At 41.7% G+C, this 26,848-nt stretch overlaps 1 protein-coding gene across 1 annotated transcript in view; it reads left to right on the top strand.

Annotated features, from left to right (window-relative positions):
- The window catches only part of LOC134568090 (extracellular serine/threonine protein kinase FAM20C-like), a 45,604-nt gene that overhangs the window by 9,447 nt on the left and 9,309 nt on the right, over positions 1–26,848 (top strand). The window contains exons 3-8 of the mRNA XM_063426380.1: positions 607–685; positions 3,879–3,971; positions 4,133–4,248; positions 10,500–10,680; positions 21,870–21,979; positions 25,621–25,702. Coding sequence (XP_063282450.1) covers positions 607–685; positions 3,879–3,971; positions 4,133–4,248; positions 10,500–10,680; positions 21,870–21,979; positions 25,621–25,702 — 661 coding nt within the window. The remainder of the gene's footprint in view (positions 1–606; positions 686–3,878; positions 3,972–4,132; positions 4,249–10,499; positions 10,681–21,869; positions 21,980–25,620; positions 25,703–26,848) is intronic.

Below are 26,848 nucleotides of genomic sequence, written 5' to 3'. Positions count from 1 at the left end.
AGTTTATTCATACTAAATCGTAATGCTATGACACTTGTTGATGAAATGTACACTGATCAGCCACAACATGAAAACCACCTGCCAAATATTGTTTAAGCCCTCTCGTGCTGCCAAACTTGCTCTGATGTGTCGAGGCATGGAGTCCACAAGACCTCTGAATGTGTCCTGTGACCTTTGTCAAAGTCACTCTGATCTTTTCGCTTGCCAATTTTTTCTGCTTCCAACAAATGAGATTCAAGGCTGATTTGTATATATGAGAGTTATTAGTCTGTGTTTAAAAATCTTAACATTTTCTATGGGAAAAGTAAATTGGAACTTGCATATTTTATCTCAATTCTCAAAAAGAGTAAAATCCAAGCTGTATACTTTGTAGTGGGAAGAAAAAGAAAATGGAAAAAAAAAAAAAAAAAAAGGTAAATACTAAAATAAGAGTTATGGAAATAGACACTTTAGTTCATTTAACGTTACCAAGTATCATTATTAGTCTCATTTGCATCATCAGTACATAGAATAAATGCTATGTTAACTGATACCCTAACCTTTGGAATGATTATGCCATGACACTTTGTCTGCATTTAAATGCACATTTTGCTCATCTCCTTATAGTCCAGATACCTGGTGGGACACAGCTCAAACTACTGATGACCTTCCCCAACTATGGACAAGCCCTCTTCAAACCCATGAAGTGAGTATGGGAAGAGAAATAGGAAATAGGAATGGGAGGCTGTTAATTATTTAGTCCAAATGCTGTACATGACACATGAATTTTAAGACTATATATTCCTCTCTTCATTTTACTGACAAGTTAGCATGTACCTTATTCACATTAGCTAAAAATAGCTCATCTTGAACAGTTCTTGTACAAATGTGTAAAACTGAAAAGCTGTTCTAGAATTTTTTTTGGGTATGGCAGCATGATGACAGATGAGGGGGGCTATATAGAACAATGTGTGCCATGTGAAGGTAAAATATTTACACAATGAAGAATGTGATATTCTCACGCTTATTTTTAATAAAAAGAGGAAAGCTGAACAACAACTCTCATAACTCCCTGATGTTTATATTCTCAGGATAATACAGCTATATTTGTTGATGTAACATACAATGTATTGTTAGTGGGAACAAAGGGTAATGCTGGGGGGGAGGGGAGGTGAGAAAATAGAATGGTACCAGCATTACATCAATGAATGTTAAATTGAAACCCGAGCACGTAATTGCATCACATACACATATTGGTTGCTAAATACTAGGCAAGTCGATAGGCACGTTGACACATCTTCTTACTCCTATTAAGAGTCACAATTTTCCATTTGAAAATATATCAGCTTGCAATGTTCTATTATATAATTACATATATAACAGTGCATTTGTTTTTTTTTGCACTAGAGCAGGACAAGGCAACGTTTGGCACCCCAGATGTTATGGATTATATCTCCCCTTGATTTTTCAGCATTATGTCCATGAGAGAATTACGGGAAATGTAGTCCACAACATCAGGAAGGCTGAAGGTTTCCTACCCCTACAGTCTGAGATTACCAGGTCCAGCAATATATTATCAATATATATCAATTCATAAATATATTTTTCCTTTTGTAGTAGCTACAAAACAAGAATTCTGTAAACACATTACATGATTCTAGTATGACATGAAGGTCGTTTTATTTCATGTCAATCTGCAAATTATACTAATTTATACTATTTGAGGATAGATAACTTTGGCATCTCTTCTTACAATCACACGTTTCCGAGAAATCAGTATGCATACTCCCAATATCTATGTATTTGTTCCAGGGCAGAGTGGGTATGCATGGCTCATTTCTGATTCTAAAAGACTAGTTTATTGGATATATTCCCTGGGCAAAGCAACAGTTCTCACATATTATGGCTCCAAAAGCTGGCAGCTCTGAATAGGTTATTGATCACATTTTCTTTCTTGACTAATAGAATAATAAAACATGTCAAAATTATTTGGTTTGTTCTGGATAAAAATCAATAAACGCAATGAAACATTTGCAGTGTAAATTTAGAATGTAATAGAATTAGAAAAATAAATCAACATTAAAATAGAATTGAAAGGTACTTCCTTTTTAATTTTAAATGACTTGAATTACAGCCCTTTGCTGTGTTAATAGCACATGGCATGCTGCTTAGGAAGGCAAAAGACTGAATTGTCAAACAATACAATGTGATATTTTTAAGTCAAAATAGAATCCTTCACTACTCAGTCTTCAGGAGGAGCCCTTGTGGGTGAGATCCTGTGGCATTTTTGTTGATTTACTGGGTCTTGTCTGATAGATCTTGAACCTGGTAGAGTAGAGCAAAGTCAGATATCTCCAGGTCAGGAATGGAGAGATGCTGACAGTCATCAGGTCAAAGATCTCTCCACGTAGGATTATCTAAAACAGGTAGAAACTGGCATAGGTAGCAATCTTATGACCAGGTTCTACCAGACTTCAAAAATGGAGAAGCAAAAATGTACTATAGGAACATAAGATCAAACAAGATCAGACTGTGCTACTAGGAAATTAGTTACAATATCATGCACAGATACCTGACATTTTGTGGAATGACATTAAATGGCCATCTGAGAGCTGCTGCACATTTGTTGAATGTTCAGCAAAAAATAAGAACATGGGCATATTTCAATAGGAGAACATACAAAACCATTATAGTGCATTTTCACAAGGTGGAATGTGTGAGTTGCATTAGACTTCTTGCAGACCCACTAAGATGATGCTGGGGTATCCTATACAGGGCCGTCTTTCATATTGATTTGACCCTGGGCAAGCATTTGCTTGGGCCCCCTGGACCCTGCCCCCTGACCCCCCACTCCATGGCATGCAATCAAGCCCCCCACCCCAGCAGAGGCAGACGTAAAGTAGAGAGGGCCCTAGTGCCTATTTCAAGGGTGGCCAAAAGGTAGATCCCCATCTGTCGTGCAACTCCAACAATGCTTTGACAGCTGGGGCTCTACCATTTTTCCATGCATGCAGTGTTGTATTTAGCACTGAGCAGTGTTTGCGTTTAAATGTAAGCATGTTTGTGTATGGAGTATGTTTGTGTGTAGTGTTGCCGTCTGACACACACACACACACATACAGGCATACTGGCTGACACACACACAGACAAATTGGCACACACACACAGACATACTGACATGTACAAACACATACTGACACACACAGACATACTGACACACACACACATACTGGCATACACACAGACATACTGACACACACAGGCATACTGACACACAGACATACTGACAAACACACAGTGACAAACATACACACACACACACATACACACTTAAAGTTTCCTACCTTTGCTGGTACCTTTCCTGGGGTCCAGTGTGCTGGCTGGGGTGCTTGGGAGTTGTGGTCTTGCTCTGCTTGTTGGCTCTTACACTGCCTCCTGGCTCTGCCTCCCTCCCGCGCTGCTCATAGTCTCTGTGGGAGGAAGTGACTCACGGTCGTCACTTCCTCCCACGCTGCTGGGAGGCCCGGTCGTGCTGTTAAAGGGCCACAGCGCCCGACCGGGCCCCTGCTGAAAAATGCTCATCGGATGACCCTTAGAGTGTGGGCTCTGGTGCAGCCACAATACCAGAGTTTTTTCCTTTTTTTTGTTTTTGCTGGATGCGGGTGGTGGGGCCAAGGGGCAGCTGCATTGGGCCCCCCAGGGGTAACTGGGCCCGGGGCAGCTGCCTTGCTTGCCTTTTTCAATCAATCTTTAGTAAACTGAGAAATAGCACAGAGACTAAAATATTATTACATATATGTACCTCATGAATATGTGCATTGTAGGAAAGTATATACCTATAGATGGTCTTTTCATGGATATGTTTTGAAGTATCCGTGTATTTCACTTGTTTTTCTTAGACAAAGTCGAGACCAGGAGACCCCCGAAGACTTTTTTTACTTCTCAGATTTTGAAAGACACAATGCAGAGATAGCAGCATTTCACCTGGACAGGTACAAAGCAGACTATTAACGTATGGTTTCCCTTACTGTAGTTATAATGGTTTTTCATGTTCACAATTATAGTGATAGATATCTAAGTTTACAATGATAAAAAAGCTGCAACTCCACATACAGCTTTAGAACATTTTTGTTTTTGTTTACATCCCTTGAAGGATTCTGGATTTCCGAAGAATTCCACCTGTGGCTGGACGCCTGGTGAATATCACTAAAGAAGTCAGGGATATCACGACAGACAAGAAGTTATATAGGACTTTTTACATATCACCAGGTGAGGCGGATCTTGCACAACACATGAAATTAATTTGGTTTTATATTAATTGATATATGTATATATTACATCAAAGGCCTTTCGGAAGGTTAAATCTTAACCTCTTCTAAGATGTGCTGGATCATTGTTTTCAATTTGGTATGCTTTACACATGGTTTGCGGGACCAGGGTCACCATCTCTGCAGAACAGCTTGAAACATTCTGCTGTCTACTTATTTTCACTTAGCTTCAAGGTTGGCTCCAGAATTCAGGTATCCTAGGCCATTTCCATTGCTTGATCCACAGAACTTCTTAAAGACATCAGTATTTCTGGGCATGGTTTAGGCTGGCAATGTATAACATATAGTGTTTGTTAGCCAAGTTTGGTAGAGACTGGAGTTGTTTCATTTAAGTTACGTTGTTTGTATCCATGGTTTTGTAGACAGGAGGTGTTGTGAAAACGACATCGTTTGAACTTGGTTTAGTCTACACGTCCTTGGTTTAGGTTGTGCTGTTTGTCATAGGCGTGCGCAGCCTATAGCATTAGGGTGTGCACCCTAAAGTACACACACACACGCGGCTATATATATATATATATATATATATATATATATGTATATATATATATATATATATATATATATACACACATATACACACACACATATACATACAACAAGAAAAGTCCTGAGAGTTCTATCTTAATTTCCTTTTTTTACATATACATACATACATATACACACACACACACACCCTCATATATACAAAATCTCAAACCCCTTATATACACTCTCTCTATAGCTCTTGTACATGGAAATGCATACAAACACACACACTACAATTCCTAGTCACACATAGTACACCACAAACAGACCTTTTTACACACAGACTACACCACAAACAGCTCCCTTTCAGTTTAATCTGTTTGTGTACCAGAAAACTCCGAACAGCTTCTGTGGCTTTTGTGAGCAATCACGTCATGTGTGAAACGGTGGCTGCTTTGATAAGTGCCTGCCTGATAAAATATACAAACTGTACATATCCAGGTCTTCAGCCCATCAAGCCTCCCCTTTGCAACACGTATGCTAAATGCAATTTGTCAAACTTCACATTTTCATGCAAGAGACTCTAACTTGGGCTCATTATGAGAATGAGCACACAAATCTCACTTACAAACAGGCTAAATATATATATAACACCCAAACTACAATACTCCTTTAGACAGTAGAAAAAGCTCCATCACCATGTACACTTGTAAGGAAAATACTGTGGGCAAAAAAATATAAAGATGTTCTTTTCACAGAATAATGAATCATATGCTTATAAAACACAGCAACTTATATTTAAAAGAGTTTCACACTAAATGTCACATGTGATCTAGTTTCCTCAAAATCTCACTCAAATCCTTGCCCAGCTAAGTATTTATATAACATTGAGGTACATAATTCATGTTATCTAATAAATAATTCTAATTTCTCACAGTCTGTTGCAGGAAACCAAAGAGCATTTAATTACACAAAGAAAAAAAACAACAATTTGTTTGAGATTCATAAACAATTTATCTTACGAAATAATGTGCTTATCTTTAAAACAACCTTGTAAAAGTAAATCTCTTTTTAAAAGGACAGACTGATCTGAACTTTAATTCCGCATTACATCTGTACTTACCTGGTCCTGAGAGCTCCTCTCTCTTTCCTCCCACGCGGCCGTCTGCAAAGAGCGCTGGGAGGAAGTGATGTCATCACGTGTGACCTCACTTCCTTGCAGCCCTGGGAGGGGAGGGAGAGAGGGACATCTCCACCGGCGGGCAGCAAATTGGGGCCCGCGGCGCTGGCATAGTGGTGAAGCCAGCGGGCCCCCTCTTCACTTATAATGGGTCCAGCTCTTTCAGGGACATAGCATTGTCCTAAAATTAAGGTGGACCCACAAAATGTGAGAATGTCTGGGCACTCTACATTAGGGTGTGCCCGGGCACACCCGGCACACCCCGTGCGCACGCCTATGCTGTTTGTCACTTTTAGGTGTTCTTTCAGCATGATTTAGCCTGCACATATTTATTGTTACCTGTAGTTAAGATGTGTTTAAGTCAAATGTGCTCGTTATAGATTTACATTATAATGGGAATGCAAACATTTGATTAGAAATGTATAGCATGGATCTAAGCATTGCTTGTAAGGATAGAGGGTTTAAACCCCCAGATTTTTTGGGGGGTTTTTTAGGCCTCTTCAGATGGTAGAGAGGGCAGGAGTACATTTGTTTTTTTCTTTTGTTTTTTATAATTTCACATCAAGTTGCTGCTTCTCGAAGACTCTTATTCTAAAAAGAATGATCTGTAGTGTAGTTCACTCTCTATCTGCTTATGTGGAGGAGGGGCTGCTGTACCCCAGTTAAATATCGAAAGAGGGTGCTGAAGAACAGAAATTTGCTGAACAACCTTCTGTTAGTGAGGCAATGTGACAGGATGGCAATGAATACCTGGCTGTGTAGCATGTGCTTGTTTCTGGCTATACTTTTATTGAGGTAATGGAGAGCTTCAGGAGCATGCTGTTCATGGGTAGAGAGGATAGGACATATCATAGAAAGAACATAGAAAGGCAGTGTGATATGTCATAACATATCCCCATATCACTGGTAATGTAGGGGTCATTGAATTTCCTTGGGTTGAAGCCCCAGGTGTTTCTGAAATCTAGGAATGTCCCTCAATACAGGTAAACAACAGTAATATTAGATTTACATGTAGCCACTCTAAAATGGAACACATCACTAGATTTAGATAATGGTTTTGGGACCTCCTGCATGACTTATACATCACATTTTCTATTCGGAAAATCTCTGCATGGACCTATATTGAATAGATACACATATTTGATCAGCAGTACTTTTAAGAATGATGGAGGAAATGTGTTATTTTATACCCCTCGCTAAACTTTCTTCATACTGTAAAGGAATCAAGACATTTTTTTGGTGATTTATTTTTTCAAATATGTGCCCCCTCCCAGTGCTCCCACCACCTTTGGATAAATTATTAGATAATTATTGACAATGGTATACAAAGGTGAGGCATTTTTTTTGTTCCCAATCTTTACTTTCCTCCTTTTCCATGTTTCTTCTTAAATCTCTGTTTTAATAATGATATCATATGTTATTTACCTTCTCCGCCTGTTTGAGGGAATGTTGGAGTAATGTTGAGATGGCTCAAAAACATATACCCATGAAGTCCTGCCCTTTTTCTGTTAATTGGTTCCTAAAGTGAATGTTATCTTGTTGTATCTGTCTGTATACACAATTATCCCACTAAATACCCAAATGGACTCTGGAAAAGTCTACTAAAATGTGTGGATGAAATTGTGTGTACTATATCTTATATTACAAAGAGAGAATCAATCTGCTTATTCTACGACTGAAAAATGGGTCAGCAATTAAGTTATCTGAGTCCCTGTTAATAACGTTAAGAATTTAAAAAAGTAAAATAGAATCCCCTGGAATTTCTTCAAAGTAGTTGTTTCAGGTCTATTATATATATATATATATATATATATATATATATGGTTATAACTGCTATGTGCCTATACATGAGAGCATTATTATTAAAACAAGTAGAGTAATAGCAAAAAGTATAACCCATTCCCACAGAAACCTGATAGTGTGTACAAATTAATTAAAAAAAAAAAGTAATAGGAGTTGATACAAATCACAATGGCACTATGCAAAAACTGACATAAATCATAAAAGTAGCCACAACCATGTTATTGTGATGCAAGATGTATTTATAATATTTTATAGAATTTTCAAGGGTTTACTAGAAAATCAGCATATATAAATGCATAATAAGAATATGTCAGCATCAAGCTTGTATTTATCTCATCGTGAGTGTGTGCAATATGTTTTAAATAAAAGTGCAATTTGTAAGTAAATAAAATAAAAATCTGACATAGATCCAAAGCTGTTTTATAAAATGAAAGCAGTAGTTTAAATAATGAATACATAGAAATATTGAAAATAAATGCAGGTAAGTATCTATTAAATTAAATAAGGTAAGTATCTATTAAATTGACACTCCACTGTCCAAATAAATAAATAAATAAAAATGACTGTTTAGTAGATATACACCAAAGGAAAAAATGCATGAATTTAATTAAGCATCTATTAATTTCGTGCATATCTAAATACAGCTTGCAAAACCTGCAGATCTGTTGTCTGTTGCCTTTGCAAGCCCTCCCCTTCTTCCCCAGCCCAGACTTTCTGTGTCTGTCCAATCAGAGACTTCCCAATGCAGGAGCTCAATGAGAAGTCTTTGCAAGGCTCTGAGCAATTGCCTGCCTCTTGAGTTTAGCTCCACTGAGCTTAACAACCAGGAAGTAGCACGATCTGCTGTCTGCTTCAAAGTCAGAGGGGTGTAATAAGGTAATTTGTAGAAGTGCCAATTTCTATTGAATTCTGCACTTTTTGTAAAATGAAAAATAGAGGACCTGACTGCGTGGGAGTAGGCAAAGTGGAGAAGAGATTAATGAATCCAAGTTTTACCATAACACAAAGTTGCTCTGGTGCTGAGAATTAGTTTTTAAATAACTAGAGTGCTCGTAGGCAGATTCTGCTGCATGCTTTCATTTTCTCAAGTGTGGTCAACTTGTATTTACTATTGTTTGTATTAGCGGATCCTTTTCTGGGTTTCTTTGACATCTTTGCCTTATGATGTCAATGTCTCCTTTGCGTTTGTTATCCATATTGTCCCTCAATATTCTCAAGACTATGGCTTCCTTCATGCAGTTTGGTGACATCTGTGGTTCCGCAATTACAGGTGAATGGTGGGTGATATTATTTGGCTAAAAGTTGCTGTGAATGTTGTTATGTAACCCCAGCAACTGACAATCGATCAGTAATAGTTTTCTATGACAAATTGTTTTTTTTTTGTTCTGTTATTTTTTGCTTATTTGTTCTATTGAATAAATTATGTTGTTTTAAATTGTGCATTAGATATATATTTTTTGTTAAATGTGGCTTTTCAGTTATTTCTCCTATTACATTTTTTTCCTCATTTCAAATATTATTCTGCAGAAGCTGTATGGTTGTTTCCATGGAGACTTTAGATAGAGAGGTCTGGGGTTTTTCATTGAAATGTAGATTGGGGCACATTTTATGTTTTATGTTCTGAGGGCTGTCTTTCCTCTGCAACTTCCTTTGTTCGTTCACTGTTTGGAAATATCAGGGGGTTTAATGTCAGGTGAGATTCCAAATAATTCACACATTGTAATTGTCGCGCACTTCTAAGTGTGAAAGAGCCTTACATTATATACATCAGCTATGAGAGAATATAAGAACTATGTGACTCATCCACCCACCAGCCCTCTTTCTATTTATTGGAAAACTGATAAACCATGTTGTAGCTTTTTTAGAGATTTCTTACTGTACGGGCTACTGCCTCCTCGGCTGTTATAACATTCACTGACACACACATTTTGCATGTAATATACGGTGCTACAAAAAGGGTGACGTCTTTTCCCTCATAATGAACAGGAAATAATACATGAATGACATTCTAAACCCTAAATCTCCAGGAAAACCATTCTACAAATGCACTGGCATAGTTAGGTTACCTGGCACCTGGGGCAGAAGTGTACATTGCCACTCCATCCCTCTCCCCCGAACAGTAGAATATTTTTGTTGCTGTCTCTCTGCAATGCCCCTAAAACCCTTCTGGGAAATTACAAGCACATACTCACATTTCTATACAAACATGTTCACACACTCACATTTATATACACACACATATATCCACGCTCACACACACTCACATTTATATACACACACATATATCCACGCTCACACACACTCACATTTATATACACACAAACATCCATACTCACACACACTCACATTTATATACACACGCAAACATCCATACTCACACACACTAACATTTATATATACACACAAACATCCATATGAACACACACTCACATTTATATATACACACAAACATCCATATGAACACACATTCACATTCAAATACACATTCTCAAATTCATACACACACGCATATTCACACACTCAAACACTGATGTTACATCACAGTCAGAGCACAGACTGGTGCCAGCAGCTCCCTTGCTGCATCAGTGGTCTGTTATATGAAATCTGAATTCCATTACTATAACATACAGAATCCAGTACTCACAACTTCAAAGCATATATATAACATTTTTCTCTGTAAAATGGTTGTTCTCATATTTCCGTTGTTCACTTACATATCTTTTTGTGTTTTTTTCATTAACCAGCTAACAATGTCTGCTTTTATGGTGAGTGCTCCTACTACTGCTCTATGGAACACGGTTTGTGTGGCAAGCCCGACCTTCTAGAGGGGTCAATGGCCGCCTTCCTACCAGATAGTGCACTAGCAAAGAGAAAGTCTTGGCGGAGCCCTTGGAGACGCTCCTATCACAAGAGTAAAAAGGCAGAGTAAGTAAAAAGAGATTACAGCATGTAGCTGACAGATGGTCAAGTCAATTGCATTGCATTTATAGTCCTCTCAAAAAGAATGCGGAACACAAAATTGTTCATATTTGAGTGGTTCTTTTCTTATTCCTTTCTGTTTTATTATTTTCTCCCAATCACATGATGTATGTGTTGCATGTGTTTATATATAGATGTGGAAATTAGTCTGGTGGGTATGTGGCTCATTCTTCAGGACAAGAGCGAGGCAAATCTCCTATTGTCCTGAATCTTGGCATGCTGTCCGTTTTGTAGGGTCTATAAATGGTGTGTAGGTTTGTAACTGTCATTTGTGTGTAGGTTTGTAACCTAAATTGTTTGTAGGTTTGTAACTGTCATTTGTGTGTAGGTTTGTAACCTAAATTGTTTGTAACTGTCAATTGTTGCATTCGTACAATAATAGAAAATGCATTCGTTTAAAAAAACAAAAACTGAAAGGGGACATGAGTGGAAAAGAAGCACATGCCTGACAGATAGGATTCCTAAATCAGGAGTACTTTTCTTTAGATCCAAGACTGTTCGATAGCAGAAAATAGCTGTATAAGGCACTTGGGGGACAAAGAGACAGCAAAGTGGTTCATGACTTATGTACATGTATTCATGGGAAGCAGGTCCTTAGCCATAGAGATAGTTCTATGTTTTTTACAGAACATTGCATAGATTTTTTGAGAAATTCTTCAAGTACCGTATATTGATTAGTAAATAGGCGATATTATATGATGGATTTTTTTTTTAAATGACCTGTAAACAGTAGATCTAAAACATTCAGGCTTATTTTCAAAAGTGAGAATGCCAACTGGATTTAAAGTGAATTTTAAATTTAAGGCCGGAATAGCCGAACAGCGTAGCTGACTTTTTTTTTTTTTTTTTTTTTTACAATTAAGCTATATTGACCTTAAATTTGAAATTGAAATTCTCATTTTAGGGAATAACCCTGATTGTCTTTTCAGGTATGCCATTTAATACATTCTTCTTGTTGTGCTTTTATTTTCACCTATAGCTTGGATTAAAATCTCTCATGAGATGCTCTGCATTCTTTGAAATTTATCTTAAAGATTAAGCAAATACCATCATAATCCAGTCCAATCAAGGCAAGACCAGGGCAAACATTGCAAATGAACAGGAGGAAGAGAAACGTTGTTTTATTTCTCCTCTTTTCTCTATGCCAGTGGTTCCCAAACCAGTCCTCATGGCCCACCAAAAGCCCAGGTTTTGTCAGTATCTCCATTGGAATAAAATTGGATATACATAAATCCTGGATTGTTGGTGGGCCATGAGGACAGGTTTAGGAACCACTGCTCTATGCTTTCTCTATGCTGGCTGCCAGTTGCAAGGGGCACACTTTTAACAATGATTGACAGGTAGATAAGTTGGGAGCACGCAGTTAAAATATATTAAATATCTTTAAATCAATGAGGAATCAGTGAGGAGTTTTGTCCCAGTTTTGTTCTTCGGCAGTTTTTTTACAGCATATCGGCAGATTTATTAAACAATCGCTTTTTTCACTGAAAAATAACCACAGGCTTATAATGTTTATCAAACGTTTTATAATGTTTAATATGCAGTAACTGGATATAAGCCTCCTAAGTAAAGCATTGACTGTTTTATCACTGCTAATTTAGTTCATTTTGTACTGTATAGTAAATGGTTAAAATACATCATACTACTACACAGAGGGACGTACCCAATCTTTTTTTCTGTTTCCTTATAAAAGCTTTAGAGAGCCATCTGCTGGCTGGATACTGCAATTGCATACAATCCTGCACTGGCACTTTGCTTGCTCTGCCTCTTTGTTACCATACCATTCTTTGTCTTTGTCGCATTTGTAAAACACACCTTGAAAAGTACCCATGTTCTTAACATAAACCTTAAAAATCTTTTTTCTGCTCTTATAATAATGTCAACCGTTAGCATTTATTTTTTTACTCTATAATGAGAGAAGCTGTGATGTGTGTGTACATCAGTGGTTGAATAATGAGAGGGTATCCAGATGCGGGGCCGTCAACTATTCCCCAATAACCTTTCTGCAGTAGTTGCTGATAGCTCATTTAAACAAAATATGAACATTTTCTCAGTGTGTGTATGTTTGTGTCAGTGTGTATGTTTGTATCTGAGTCAGAATGTTTGTGTTCCTGTTTGGGTGTGACAGTTTGTGCGTGCATCTGTGTCAGCAGTTTATCTGTGTGTGTCCGTGTGTATTTATTTATTAATGCCATTTATATAGCGCACATTTATATTAAATGTGTATCTATGTCAGTATGTGTGTGTGCAGATGTTTATGAGTATATGACCATACATCCCAGCAGTCGAGCACCAACACTATACATAAATGCACCCCTGCATTCAAACGCCAATACTACATACAGACACATCCCTGCATGCAAACACCGACACTACAAATAAATGTAGACCCGCATTCAAATACCAACACTACATTCAAAAACACCACTGCATTCAACAGCAAACACTAGACATAAATGCACACCTGCATTCAAAAGCCAATATTACATACAGACACATCCCTCAGGCCATCCACCAACACTACAAATAAATGTACACCCGCATTCAAATACCAACACTACATACAAAAACACCACTACATTCAACTGCAAACACTAGACATAAAGGCACCCCTGCATTCAAACGCCAATACTACATACAAACACCAACACTAGACATAAATGCACACCTGCATTCAAAAGCCAGCATTACATACAGACACACCACTGCATAACAGCAGGGCCGGCGCTTCCTATAAGGCGAACTAGGCAGCCGCCTAGGGCGCCATATAGGAGAGGGCGCCCTGCGCCCCCATCGCCGGCCCTTTAAATGTTGCAGCCGCCTGAGCGCTCTATAGAGAGCGCTCAGGCGGCTGCCGCACTGCCTCACCTCCCCTTCCTGTAGCGTGGCCGAGCTCCTCTCCGGTCCGCGACCCGGCCGGACTGACAGGAAGTGTACACTGAGTGTGCACTTCCTGTCAGTCCGGCCGGGTACAGGAAACAGAAACTCCTGTACCGCGGACCGGAGAGGAGCTCGGCCACGCTACAGGGGAGGTGAGGTTAGGAGGAGAACTGGGGGAGGGGGGGTTTAGAAGAACTGGGGGAGGGGAGGGGAGGGAGATAAGAAGAACTGGGGGGTAAGAAGAACGAGGGGAGGGGGGTAAGAAGAAGAGGGAAGGTGGGGGAGCAAGAAGGAAACAAGGGAGGGGGGAGTAAGAAGAAAACAAGGGGGGGGGAGTAAGAAGAATACAAGGGAGGGGGAGTAAGAAGAAAACAAGGGATGGGGGAGTAAGAAGAATACAAGGGAGGGGGGGAGTAAGAAGAAGACAAGTGGAGGGGGGAGGGGGAGTATGAAGAGGGGTGGGGGGAGTTAGAAGAAGAGGGGTGGGGGAGTAAGAAGCAAGGGGGGAGTGAGAAGAAGACAAGTGGAGGGGGGGTAAGAAGAAGAGGGGAGGGGGGAGTAAGAAGAAAGGGGGGAAGGGGAGTAAGAAGAAGAGGGGGAGTAAGAAGAAGAGGGGAGGGGGAGTAAGAAGAAAGAGGGAGGGGGGAGTAAGAAGAAAGGGGGGAGGGGGTAAGAAAAAGAGGGGAGGGGGGAGTAAGAAGAACACAGGGAGGGGGGTGAGGAGAGGGGGAGGCGAGAAGAACACAGGGAGGGGAGAGTGAGAAGAACACGGGGGGGGAGGTGAGAAGAACACAGGGAGGGGGGAGTGAATAGAACACAGGAAGAGGGGGGTGAGGAGAGACCACTAAGGGGCAGGGGAGAGCTCTAAGGGACAGAATGGAGAGCTCTTTCACACTACACACACACAATGCATCCCTATACATACACAGAAACACACAATGCATCCCTTACACACACATGCAAACACACACACACTGCTTCTCTTACATACACACAGAAACAATGCATTTCTTACACACACTCAATGCACACACTTACAGACACACACCTTGCATCCCTTATGCATACACACACAGATTCACACAATGGATCCCTTACACACAACCACAAACACACACTGCTTCCACTACACACAAACACACTGCATCACCTACACAAACTGGTATGCCTATACACTACATTCCATAAGCACACACATTAGATCCTCTACAATAACACATAACACATCCCCTACACACTACACTCCCGGTGAGCGAATTTAATGGGTGGAACATATAGGTGGACTTATGTGTGGGCCTTATGGGAATACTCACCGTCAGGCCCTGGGGCCCAGACCTTGAGCTGCTTCTTGTTCTCCCAGAACATTGAATTTTGGGACCGCAGTTACAAATAGCCTCCAGAGATCCGGTTCTACACCAGACCAGTGGAGCGAAACTGCAGCCAGTGCCCATCACCATCTTCATCTGGTTGTAAGTAGGCAATCTAGTATATTATTAGTGACACTAATCTCTAATTAACCTCACATTAAATGGACACTATAGTCCCCAGAACCACTGCAGCTTAATGAAGTGGTTCCGGTGTCTATAGCGTGTCCCTGCAGGCTTTTTAATGTGCAGCACTGGCGCTAGTTCATATGGCAGATCATATGGGTGGGGCATTGTGATGTCACATGGGGGGGTGGCAAATTTTTCTTTTGCCTAGGGCGGCAAAAATCCTTGCACCGGCCCTGCATAACAGTACATACAAGTACACTCCTATATTCACATACACACACTCCATACAAAAGCATGCTTACATTTAAACACACAAACACTGCTCACGAATCCAACCCTGCAAGGATGGGAAAATGTTAGATCTCCAGCTGGAAAAGCATTGTTGGAGTTGCATGACAGTTGAGGATCTACCTTTAGGCCATGCTTGGGCTAGAGGGGGTCACAGACAATTTCTACCACCAGGGCCCTCTCTACATTAGTTCTGCCACTGGTTTGAAGGTTTATTTGTCTTCTACATCAAGTAGCTCTCCTCGGATTAATACCGAACCAACTGTAGTTGTTATATAGTGTGCATCATTCAGTGCTGTCCCTACTCCTCCTGCAAGACACTTCTTGTGTGAGAGACTATTAGAGGGAAGATGAGAAATGATCGAATTTCTGTCCACCCTCACACACAGACACTGAAGCAGCTGGGACAGCACTGAGTTGTACATCGTTCTTGCATAGGCTGACTGGACTAAAAAAGATACTTGCCAAGGCTCCTGGAACTTATCTCTCCACCAGCCCACTTTAGCTCCAAAGAGGCACATTATGAGTGCTAAAAATATGTGCCCCTAGAGGACCTGTGCCTGTAGGCAGGTGTTTAAATCCAAACCTGCCAGTCAGTGAAACCTGATGCATCCAAAACAGAGTATTTCTACTAAAGCATTTTTATTGGTCCAACAGGATTTTAGGATAACAAGCTTTTGGAAAATAATTTCTGAAAACTAGTAATAAAAAAGCTATTTAAATATTGTATTAAATATTTAACCTTTTAGTTTGCATATCTGTATATCGACCATTACCTTAAAGGGACACTCCAGGCACCCAGACCACTTCTGCTCATTGGAGTGGTCTGGGTGCCAACTCCCACTACTCCTAACCCTGCAAGTGTAATTATTGCAGTTTTTTATAAACTGCAATAATTACCTTGCAGGGTTAACTCCACCTCTAGTGGCTGTCTATTAGACAGCCACTAGAGGGAACTTCCTGCTCTATAGCACAGGAAACCTGTGCTAGAGCGTCGCTGGACGTCCTCACGTTATGTGAGGACCTCCAGCGTCGCTCAAATCCCCATAGGAAAGCATTGAAATTCGTTTTCAATGCTTTCCTATGGGGAGACGTAATGCGCATTAGGTCTCCTCGGCCGGTGGGCGGGATCAGTCTCGCCCACCGGCCGACGGAAGAACAGGGAGGAGCGTCGCGGAGGAGGAGACAGCGGCGAGGGACATCGTCGCTGCCTCAGGTAAGTGACTGAAGGGGTTTTCACCCCTTCAGTAACCGGGGATCGGGTGGTGGGAGGGAGAGGGACACTCCAGTGCCAGGAAAACGGATCGTTTTCCTGGCACTGGAGTTTCCCTTTAATCTCACATAACTAACATTCCAAACTGAATTAAAGTTACAATCTGTGTTGTAACCAATGTTTTAACAAAATATACAAAATGATTGCAGGTATTTAAAGGGTTACTCTAATCACCATGACCACTTTAGTGATTTAAAGTAGTCATGGTGCTTGGAATCACTATGAAACCCTGCACAAACAGAGTTTCACCCCTTTGCTGCCCGAGATGGAACACTGCCTCCAGCAGTGTCATTGGGGCATCATTAGCCAGCCCGGAACAAGATCTCCCAACTGGCTAATGTCAATTCTGTGCATATTTTTATGCATATAGGGCTGTTTATTGGCTGAGACTGTTCAGCTGATGCTCACAGCCAAAGAATGGCTGAGAGAAAAATGCTGCAGCAGCCAAACATATGTCACCTGACAGGAGAGAAGGTTTGGTGACAAATGGGGACTTCCATTACAGGGGAAGGGCCAGGGCCGGTGCAAGGATTTTTGCCGCCCTAGGCAAAAAAAATTTGCCGCCCCCCCATATGTCCAGCCCACCATGTGACATCACAATGCCCCGCCCATATGCTCTGCCATATGGGCCAACGCCAGTCTTCACAAAGTGTCTTATCTGAAAAGACAGTGTGTTTACATTAGAAAGCCTACAGGCACAGGCTATAGACACCAGAACCACTACATTATGCTGTAGTGCTTCTGGTGACTATAGTATCCATTTAATGTGAGGTAAATTAGAGATTAGTGCCACTAATAATATATTGGATTGCCTACTTACCACCAGATGAGGACAAGAGGCTGATGATGGGCTCAGTCTGGTTCCACAGGTCTGGTGTAGAAGAGGCTCTCTAGAGACTGTTTTTAACAGTGCTCACAACAATTAACGAACAGGAAGCAGCTCCATTTTTTAGGGCCCCTTACACAGCTCAAGGTCTGGGCCCCCAGGGGGCATACGCCTACAATGCCCACCCATAAATCCACCTACATGGCCCATCCGTGAGTTGGGGATGTTTTATGTGTGCAATTTGTGTAAGGGATGTAGTGTGTTTATAGGGGATGTAGTGTGTTTTTGCTTGTAAGGAATGCATTGTATGTTTCTGGGTGTGTGTGTGTGTGTGTGTGTGTAAGGGGTGCAAGGTTTGTTTCTGTGTATGTAATTGAATGCAGTGTGTGTCTGTGAGGGGTGCATTAATTATGTAAGAGAACGTAAGGGATGAATTGTGTGTTTCGGGTGTGTCTGTGTGTGAGTAGGAATGCATTGTTTGTTTCTGTGTGTGTGGGGGGGATGCATTGTGTATGTGTGTAGTGTAAAAGAGAGGGTTTGTGGGGTAGGATAGGGTCCTTATCCCCCCTCCCTCCTATAGTGCTCCTTATCCCCCCCTCCCATAGTGCTCCTTATCCCCCCCCTCCCATAGTGCTCCTTATCCCCCTCCTCCCATAGTGCTCCTTATCCCCCCCCCTCCCATTGTGGTCCTTATACCAACCATCCCTCCCCTAGTGGTCCTTATACCCCCCCATCCCTCCCCTAGTGGTCCTTATACCCCCCCTCCCCTAGTGGTCCTTATACCCCCCCCTAGTGGTCCTTATACCCCCCCTCCCCTAGTGGTCCTTATACCCCCCCCTCCCTTAGTGGTCCTTATACCCCCCCTCCCTTAGTGGTCCTTATACCCCCCCTCCCTTAGTGGTCCTTATACCCCCCCTCCCTTAGTGGTCCTTATACCCCCCCCTTAGTGGTCCTTATACCCCCCTCCCTTAGTGGTCCTTATACCCTCCCCCCCTCCCTTAGTGGTCCTTATACCCCCTCCCTCCCTTAGTGGTCCTTATACCCTCCCCCAGTGGTCCTTATACCCCCCTCCCCTAGTGGTCCTTATACCCCCCCTCCCTTAGTGGTCCTTATACCCCCCCTCCCTTAGTGGTCCTTATACCCCCCCCCCCCCCCCTTAGTGGTCCTTACCCTCCCCTCCTGCCCATGTAGCGTGGCCGGGCGGCGCGGAACGCGGGACAGGAACCATTGTTTCCTGTACCCGGCCGCCGGCGGAATGACAGGAAATGCTCACTGAGTGAGCACTTCCTGTCATTCCGCCGGCGGCCGGGTACAGGAAACAAAGGTTCCTGTCCCCGTTCCGCGCTGCCCGGCCACGCTACATGGACACTGCTGTGTGAGGGCGGCCGGGTTTGAGTGACCGGCAGGAGGGAAGCGCAGAGCGCTCCCTCTCTGCGCTTCCCTCCTGCCGGTCACTCAAACCCGGCCGCCCTCACACAGCAGTGCTGCGCCGCCTGGGGCTTGCTAAAGCGCTCAGGCGGCGCAGCATGAGGAGGCGCACCGGGGACAGGGATCCGGCGCCCCCTAGTAAGTTGCGCCCTAGGCGGCTGCCTAGGTCGCCTTACAGGTGGCGCCGGCCCTGGGAAGGGCTCCAGGGTACTCCTCACACCATTACAGCAGGTTGTAGTGGTTATGATGCTAGAGTAAACCGTTTCTGTCACCAAAAATAAACTTCATCTAATCTGTTTCTATATAGCTCCCTGTGTCTGAACCGATTTTTATGTATGTATGCTCTATAGTTTTAATTAAATATATAAATAAAAGTTGGGACTACTTTTCTTCATGTAAAGCAGTCAGGTTGACAAAACTTGACAATGGGCGGAGCATAAAGCAAGGTTTTGTTTCAGTTGCCAATCAAATTTACCCACAATCCATCAGTCAATCCCACAGAAGGGAAACTGAAAACTTTATGGGCAAAGGAGAACAAAATGGCTGCACCCAGGTGTTGAAATCCAGCACAAGGAAGAAAAGATTACCGGTATATATAAACAAAGGCAAGTGTAAATCGTTAAGATACAGGGGGCATCAGGAAAGAAATACTAAAAGTCACAGGTATGCTTTAAATAAAAATAATTTTAGGATGCAAGGAACATTTCCAAGCTTCACAAGTAATTATAAATAATAAAGGAAACTCACACTTCAGTCACCCAGCAAATGTCTGATATATAGATATAAATATGATAACTAAAGTCATAGGGAATTTATTATCCCAATTGAATAAAACCCAGATTTCCAAATTGCAGAAATTAGGCCAACAAAGCTGTTTATGTTATTTGGTTTTCAATTCACGTCCCTTTGCCATTTACAGAATTTATTCTAAATATGGCAACAAAATGCCTGTCAAACACCATAGTGTTATACTCCAACAGAGTACATCCATTGTAAGTCTCCCAAATCCCAAGTGAAACAGTGATCAGGGCCCTTGGTTACCCAAATATCAGCCAAGACTTGATGAAGGGTACAACAGAAATGACTCTGTTTATTTGGTCACACATGGTTTTACAGACACAGATCCCTACATTGGGTCTCCAACACAATACAACAGGGGTTTCAATCCCAGGAAGCTAAAGGGGGAGGGAGGAGGGACAAAGCATCTAGTTTAAACTGGGCTGGCAGTTTCCCTGCTAGGACAGGAAAAGGAAGGCAGAGGGGGAGAGGCATAGACAAGCAATATATTCAACAAAAGGAAGGGGGAGAGGCACTGACACGAAATACATTTAACTTAACTATACTTTACAGAGCTGCTGCTCCCCCTCCACCCCCCTTGTTGACCCACAGCTGCATATACAGACACATGTAAAATAGTCACAAAAATGGCACTGCAAGCTTGTGGCCCTCGCCAAACAAACCAGGCCATCCATCACATATACCCCTCCCCCATAGAAATAGACAGACCTGTGGCCAGACCCATGACGGTTCTACAACAAGTTTGTTGGATCCCCTTGAGTCCACAGTCCAAGTCCTTGGGGTACAATGTGACTGGACAAGGGGGTTAACAAGCACAGAAGTGGTCTGAAATTCGTCTGTTCGGTTCCTGAACAGTACAAATGAACCCCATGAACTAAGTCTTTTTACAGGGTCTTTCCATGGCCCATAGTCCTGGAGCAGGAGCCTGCTAGAAGGCTCCTCCAGGAGCTCGTAACGAAGGCGAGTTCGTCACACATAACTAATATGGGGTTTTATAATATGGGGTTTCTAAACACCAGATTGCAGACAATTTAAAAAACTAATTGCAAAATGTAGGTTACATTTAGGTTAAAATAAGAAACTTTGTTTATAGCTGACTTGTAGAAGCCAACACTTTGTCTATATTTTGCAGTTCTATCTTTAGTTCATAGACAGACACAAACACACACATGCACAAGGAGTTACAGACAGACGGACAGACGGACAGACAGACGGACAGACAGATGGACAGACAGACGGACAGACAGACGGACAGACAGACTGACTGACATACATTTATACAGACCGACATTTATACAGACATACATTTATACAGACAGACACTTATACACACATATATACATACATTTATAGACATACATACATTTTTACAGACAGACAGTCAGATATAGATTTATACAGAAAGACAAACATACATACATACTGACATACATTCATACATACTGACATACATGCAGACAGACATAAATACTGACAGACATACATACATACAGACATACATACACACATACACACACACACAGCTCATTTTTCAGCTACCCTCCTGTTTCTTACCTTTTCCTTGCAGGAGGGTGGCTGGGGCTGATGGGAGTCGGCTGGCTCTCCCTCTTCAAGGCCGTCCGTCACTTCCTCCCAGCAATCGTTGCGGCTGCAATTTTTTTTTAAGGGGCCCGGTTGTGCTATTACACGGCCGCAGCGCTGACCGGGCCCTTGAAGATATAGGGCCCATCGGGTGGCCCTAAATGCTTGGGCATTTACATGTGCGTGCCCAGGTGCAGCTGCACCAGCGGCAGTTCTGCCGCGACACGTGAGGCCCGGGTGGCCGGGACACCGGGCCTGTGACAATCGTCATGGTTGTCACCCAATGATGGAGGCCCTAGCAACTAATTTCATTGTGTATGGTGTATAGCTGGCCAGCATGTGAATGATAAACAATATTTACCGATTACGATATAGGTATACAGGTCACATAGACTGTGCATTTTAATATTTCTTAAATGTATCACTTTCTTTAAATAAATATTAGAAGATCATATTTGCAAATATAAATTCAGATTCCCCCGCAATAATTTTACAGGAGTCCCTCATCTTTAAATTTTCTCAAAGTATTGGTGTGTTACCTACACTAAGTGTTTTTTATGTATTGTAGCTGGGAGCGGAATCCTAAATATTGTGAAACAGTGAAAGTCACCCCACCTTATAATAAAGGGACTCGGCTACTGGAACTTATAGATCTAATTGTCCTGGACTTCTTAATGGGTAAGACACCAGAAGCAATACTGCTACTTTGTTGACCAGTATTCAAGCAATCTAAAAAAAAATCTATCTGCCTGTCTGTCTGTCTATCTATCTATCGCTACGGTACTAGCCAGGCCTTAAAGTTGCTTTCTACTGCAAGCCAGGACTAAATCTCGACTCAAGTCTAGAGAAAGTCCCTGTTGGTGGACTGAATTGTTGAGCGCCTTGAATTGATGTCTTATTTATAATAATGATGTAATGAGTGTCCTCTTTGGTTTCCATGGTTGGAGGTTGCACCTTCATGTTGAGAATTGCTGAGTGCGGAGTCTGTGTTTCTTTTAGATATATATATAAATATATAAAGTCCTTCACTACTAAACATGCCTAAAAGTTACAGATAATATACCTGTATAAGTCTAGAGGGTAATATACCTCTACAACCTGTTCCAAATTATTATGCAAATTATATTTTTCTCATTTACCTAAATAATTTATGTAAATAACAGTCAGCATAATTCTCATGTTATCAACTATTAAGAGTACAATTCAAATTTTATTGAACAAACCTCCTAATGATAACAGTATTGTTTTAAACATAAAAAACTTACAATGCACTCTTCCAAATTATTACGCACAGTAAGTTTCAAAACACTTTATAGGTTGTAAAGAACTGAAAATTGTCATTTGTTCTGTTTGCAGCATATTTACTGAAATCAAAAGCTATTTCAATCAAACTTATAACAACATTTTAACTTTTTAAACATTTAAACAGGTCACGTTACATTTTAACATAGGGCCCCTTATTTGATAGCAGCTTCACAAGTCTTGCATCCATTGAACTTGTGAGTTTTTCGACAGTTTCTGCTTGAATTTGTTTGCAAGATGTCAGAATAGCCTGCCAGAGCTGCTGTTTGGATGTGAACTGCCTCCCACCCTCATAGATCTTTTGCTTGAGGATGCTCCAAAGGTTCTCAATAGGATGGAGGTCAGGGGTGGATGGAGGCCACACCATGACTTTCTCTCCTTGTATCCCCATAGCAGCCATTGATGCAGAGGTATTCTTTGCAGCATGAGATGGTGCATTGCCATGCATGAAGATGGTTTAATTACGGAAAGCATAGTTCTTCCTTCTGTACCAGGGAAGAAAGTGGTCAGTCAGAAACTCCACATACTTTGCAGAGGTCATCTTTACACCTTCGGGGACCCTAAAGGGGCTGACCAGCCCTCTTCCCATTATTCAGGCCCAAATCATGACTCCACCACTGCCTTGCTGACGTTGCAGCCTTGTTGGGACAGGGTGGCCGTCCACCAACCATCCACTACTCCATCCATCTGGACCATCCAGTGTTGCCCGGCACTCATCAGTGAACAGGACTGTTTGAAAATTAGTCTTCATGTATTTTTCTGCCCATTGAAGTCGTTTCTGCTTGTGAGCATTGGTTAGTGGTGGCCGAATAGAAGGTTTATGCACAGTTGCAAGACTCTGGAGGACTCTACACCTTGATGTCCGTGGGACTCCAGAGGCACCAGCAGCTTCAAATACCTGTTTGCTGCTATGTAATGGTATTTTAGCAGCAGCTCTCTTGATCCGATGCATGGATCTGGCAGAAATCTTCCTCAATGGGCCTTTATCTGCAAGAACCCGTCTGTGCTCTGAATCAGCCACAAATCTCTTAATAGTGCGATGATCACGCTTAAGTATTCGTGAAATATCTAATCTTTTCATACCTCGTCCAAGGCATTGAACTATTTCACTCTTTTCGGCAGCAGAGAGATCCTTTTTCTTCCCCATATTGCATGAAAATGGTGCTCTGCTTAATAATGTAGAACACCCAACTTTAGTAGTTTTTCCTTAATTTGGGCTCACCTGGCAATCTAATTATCACAGGTGTCCGAGATTGTTTTCAGTGATCAAAAGAGCCCTGAGACACAATGCCATCCATGAGTTAAACTGAAAAACAAAATATTTAATCTTTCTGACACTTTAATAGAATTTGCATAATAATTTGGAACAGGGTGTATATGTTGATATTTGTAACTGTGCCATTGGCAGCCTGGTAAAGGGCACAAGAATGGTTAGCCAGAACACTAATGGTAGAAGACTCAATCAATGCGCACTTATCAATACAATAGCAATTATTAGCTAATGAAATGACCAGCATAGAAAGTCCTTAGTTGGAGCACAGCAGCAATCCAGTCAGAATAATAACACTACAGTACACAATTTTCTAACAAGAAAAAATGTTACATAAGATCTAGCTTTATAAAAATGACAATAGCCATTCAACATATACTGTAGCGTAGTGATTCACATAGTTAATTGGCAATTAAAAAAATATATAAAACTCTATAAAAGCATAAAAGGCCTGAGATAATGCATTAGATGTTCCCACACCATTTGAAAAGGTCTTGCAGAAAGGTTTTTTTTCCCTCTTTACTTTAGTCTTTAGGGATAGATTAACTCAAATTATATTTTGTATAATGTTTGATAAAGCACTTAAAAATGAAAGCTCCCAATTGTATTGGTAAAAAACAACTAGAAAAAAAAACAACACTTTAGGTAACATTTCAAGTAAATAATTGTAACTATGTACATCAGGTCTGTCTAAAATGAAAAACTTTGCATTATACCTATACTACACCTATAATTACTGTCCCTATTCCTGTCTTTTGGGACTATATAATACAGCAAAGATCGGAGTCACTTTAATTCTTTACCCTACCCTTATTCTCCCATCCTCCTTTTTTGCGTTCCGTTTTTAAAGTGACACTATAGTCACATGAGCAACTACCTCTTAATGTAGTTGTTCTGGCGAGTGTAGCCTGTCCTTGCAGCCTTTTTGCTGTAAACACTGCCTTTTTATGGCCACTGGAGGTGTTTCCTGGGGCAGTGCAGCACTAACGTTCAGAGTCTCCACGCTGTGCATGGAGACACTGAACTTTCTCCATAGAGATGCTGATTGGCCAAGCCAGTGTTTCGTCCGCCCCTCATTCTTGCCAATTGGATTGGCTGTAATAATTAATTCTGATGATGTCAGTCAAGGTATGGCGGCTCGGGAGTGAAGCCACCGCCGGCTTACCTCCGTTGTACTGAAAATAAGGTAAGTTTTCTTAATGTTTAAGGAGGGTAAGGGGGGTGGGAGCTAAATGGTAGTTTTAATACTACATAGTTCCTTTACGTTATGGGCACGTTGCCTATCTTTCAAAATACATGGAAGACTGTGAAATGGATACTAATCAAACCAAACAAATATATAATTGTACAAGTGTTATTGTGATCTGTTTACGGCATTCTACAACAAATTAAAGAATTTATAACAAATATGTACAGTATATAGCAAACACTATAGGTGCTAAACCACTGGCGAATCCGGGTAGAGGGACAACGGGGCATTTACATTTACACACACATACATTGCCCCACCATACATACATTTCCCCACAAATACATACATTTCCCCACACACATATGCATTGCCCCACACACAGAGCTGTAGTGGTTATTGTGCCTGGATTATTTCTTTAAATAATCTGCAAGTGCCCCTCCCAAGATCAGACTCTGGATCCGCCCCTGTGCTAAACTGATTATTTTCTTGTATTTTTTTAAATAATGGTTTGCTTATAATGATTTTCACATGAACTCCAATATTTTTGTTATGAAGGGAATCAAGATCGCCATCACTATGAGACTTTTGAGAAATTTGGAAACAACACCTTCCTCTTGCACCTGGATAATGGACGAGGGTGAGTAGGTAAAAGAGATTTTTAGAAGAACAATTAGAGAAGTTACAGGGCTCGAGTCCTGCAGGAACGCATGGGAACGGCGTTCCTGCACTTTTTCCAAAGCAGGAACGCCGTTCCCGCTAGTGATCCTGCAGGACCTGCCCTGCTACCTGCACACAGGGGCCATCACACGCTGTGTTCCCTCCAGCTCTAACTCTCGCGAGACCCGCGGCTGTCAGAGCGTTGCCACGGGTTACCATGGCAACGCTCCGCACAGGCGGATCTCGCGAGAGTTAGTGCTGGAGAGGGAACACAGCGTGTGATGGCCCCTGTGTGCAGCGGCTGCTTCCCTCCACCGGACCACCAGGCGATCTCCCCCTCCCTGACAAGGTAAGAAGCAGTGAGGGGGGAATAAAATAAAATAATATAGAAACATAAAGTTAAAAAAAAAAATGCTTCTCCCACCCATCATCCAACACACACACACACACACACACACATCATCCAGCGCACACACACACACTTCATCCAGCACACACACACACACATCATCCAGCACACACACACACATCATCCAGCACACACACACACACACATCATCCAGCACACACACACACACACACACACACATCATCCAGCACACACACACACACATCATCCAGCACACACACATCATCCAGCACACACACACACATCATCCAACACACACACACATCATCCAGCACACACACACATCATCCAGCACGCACACACACATCATCCAGCACACATACACACAAATCATCCAGCACAAACACACACACACGCACACACACATCATCCAGCACACACACACACACACCATCCAACACACACACACACACATCATCCAGCACACACACACACATCATCCAGCACACACACGCACACACACATAATCTAGCACACACACATCATCCAGCACACATACACACACACACACACACATCATCCAGCACACACACACCATCCAGCACACACACACACACACACACACACATCATCCAGCACACACACACACACATCATCCAGCACACACACACACATCATCCAGCACACACACACACATCATCCAGCACACACACACACACACATCATCCAGCATACACACATCATCCAGCACACACACACACACATCATCCAGCACAC

The sequence above is a fragment of the Pelobates fuscus genome, chromosome 7 (assembly GCF_036172605.1).
Source record: "Pelobates fuscus isolate aPelFus1 chromosome 7, aPelFus1.pri, whole genome shotgun sequence".
NCBI classification, from domain to species: Eukaryota; Metazoa; Chordata; class Amphibia; order Anura; family Pelobatidae; genus Pelobates; species Pelobates fuscus.
Note: the sequence above shows the minus strand (reverse complement) of the source record. Positions and strands in the feature narration are given on the sequence as shown.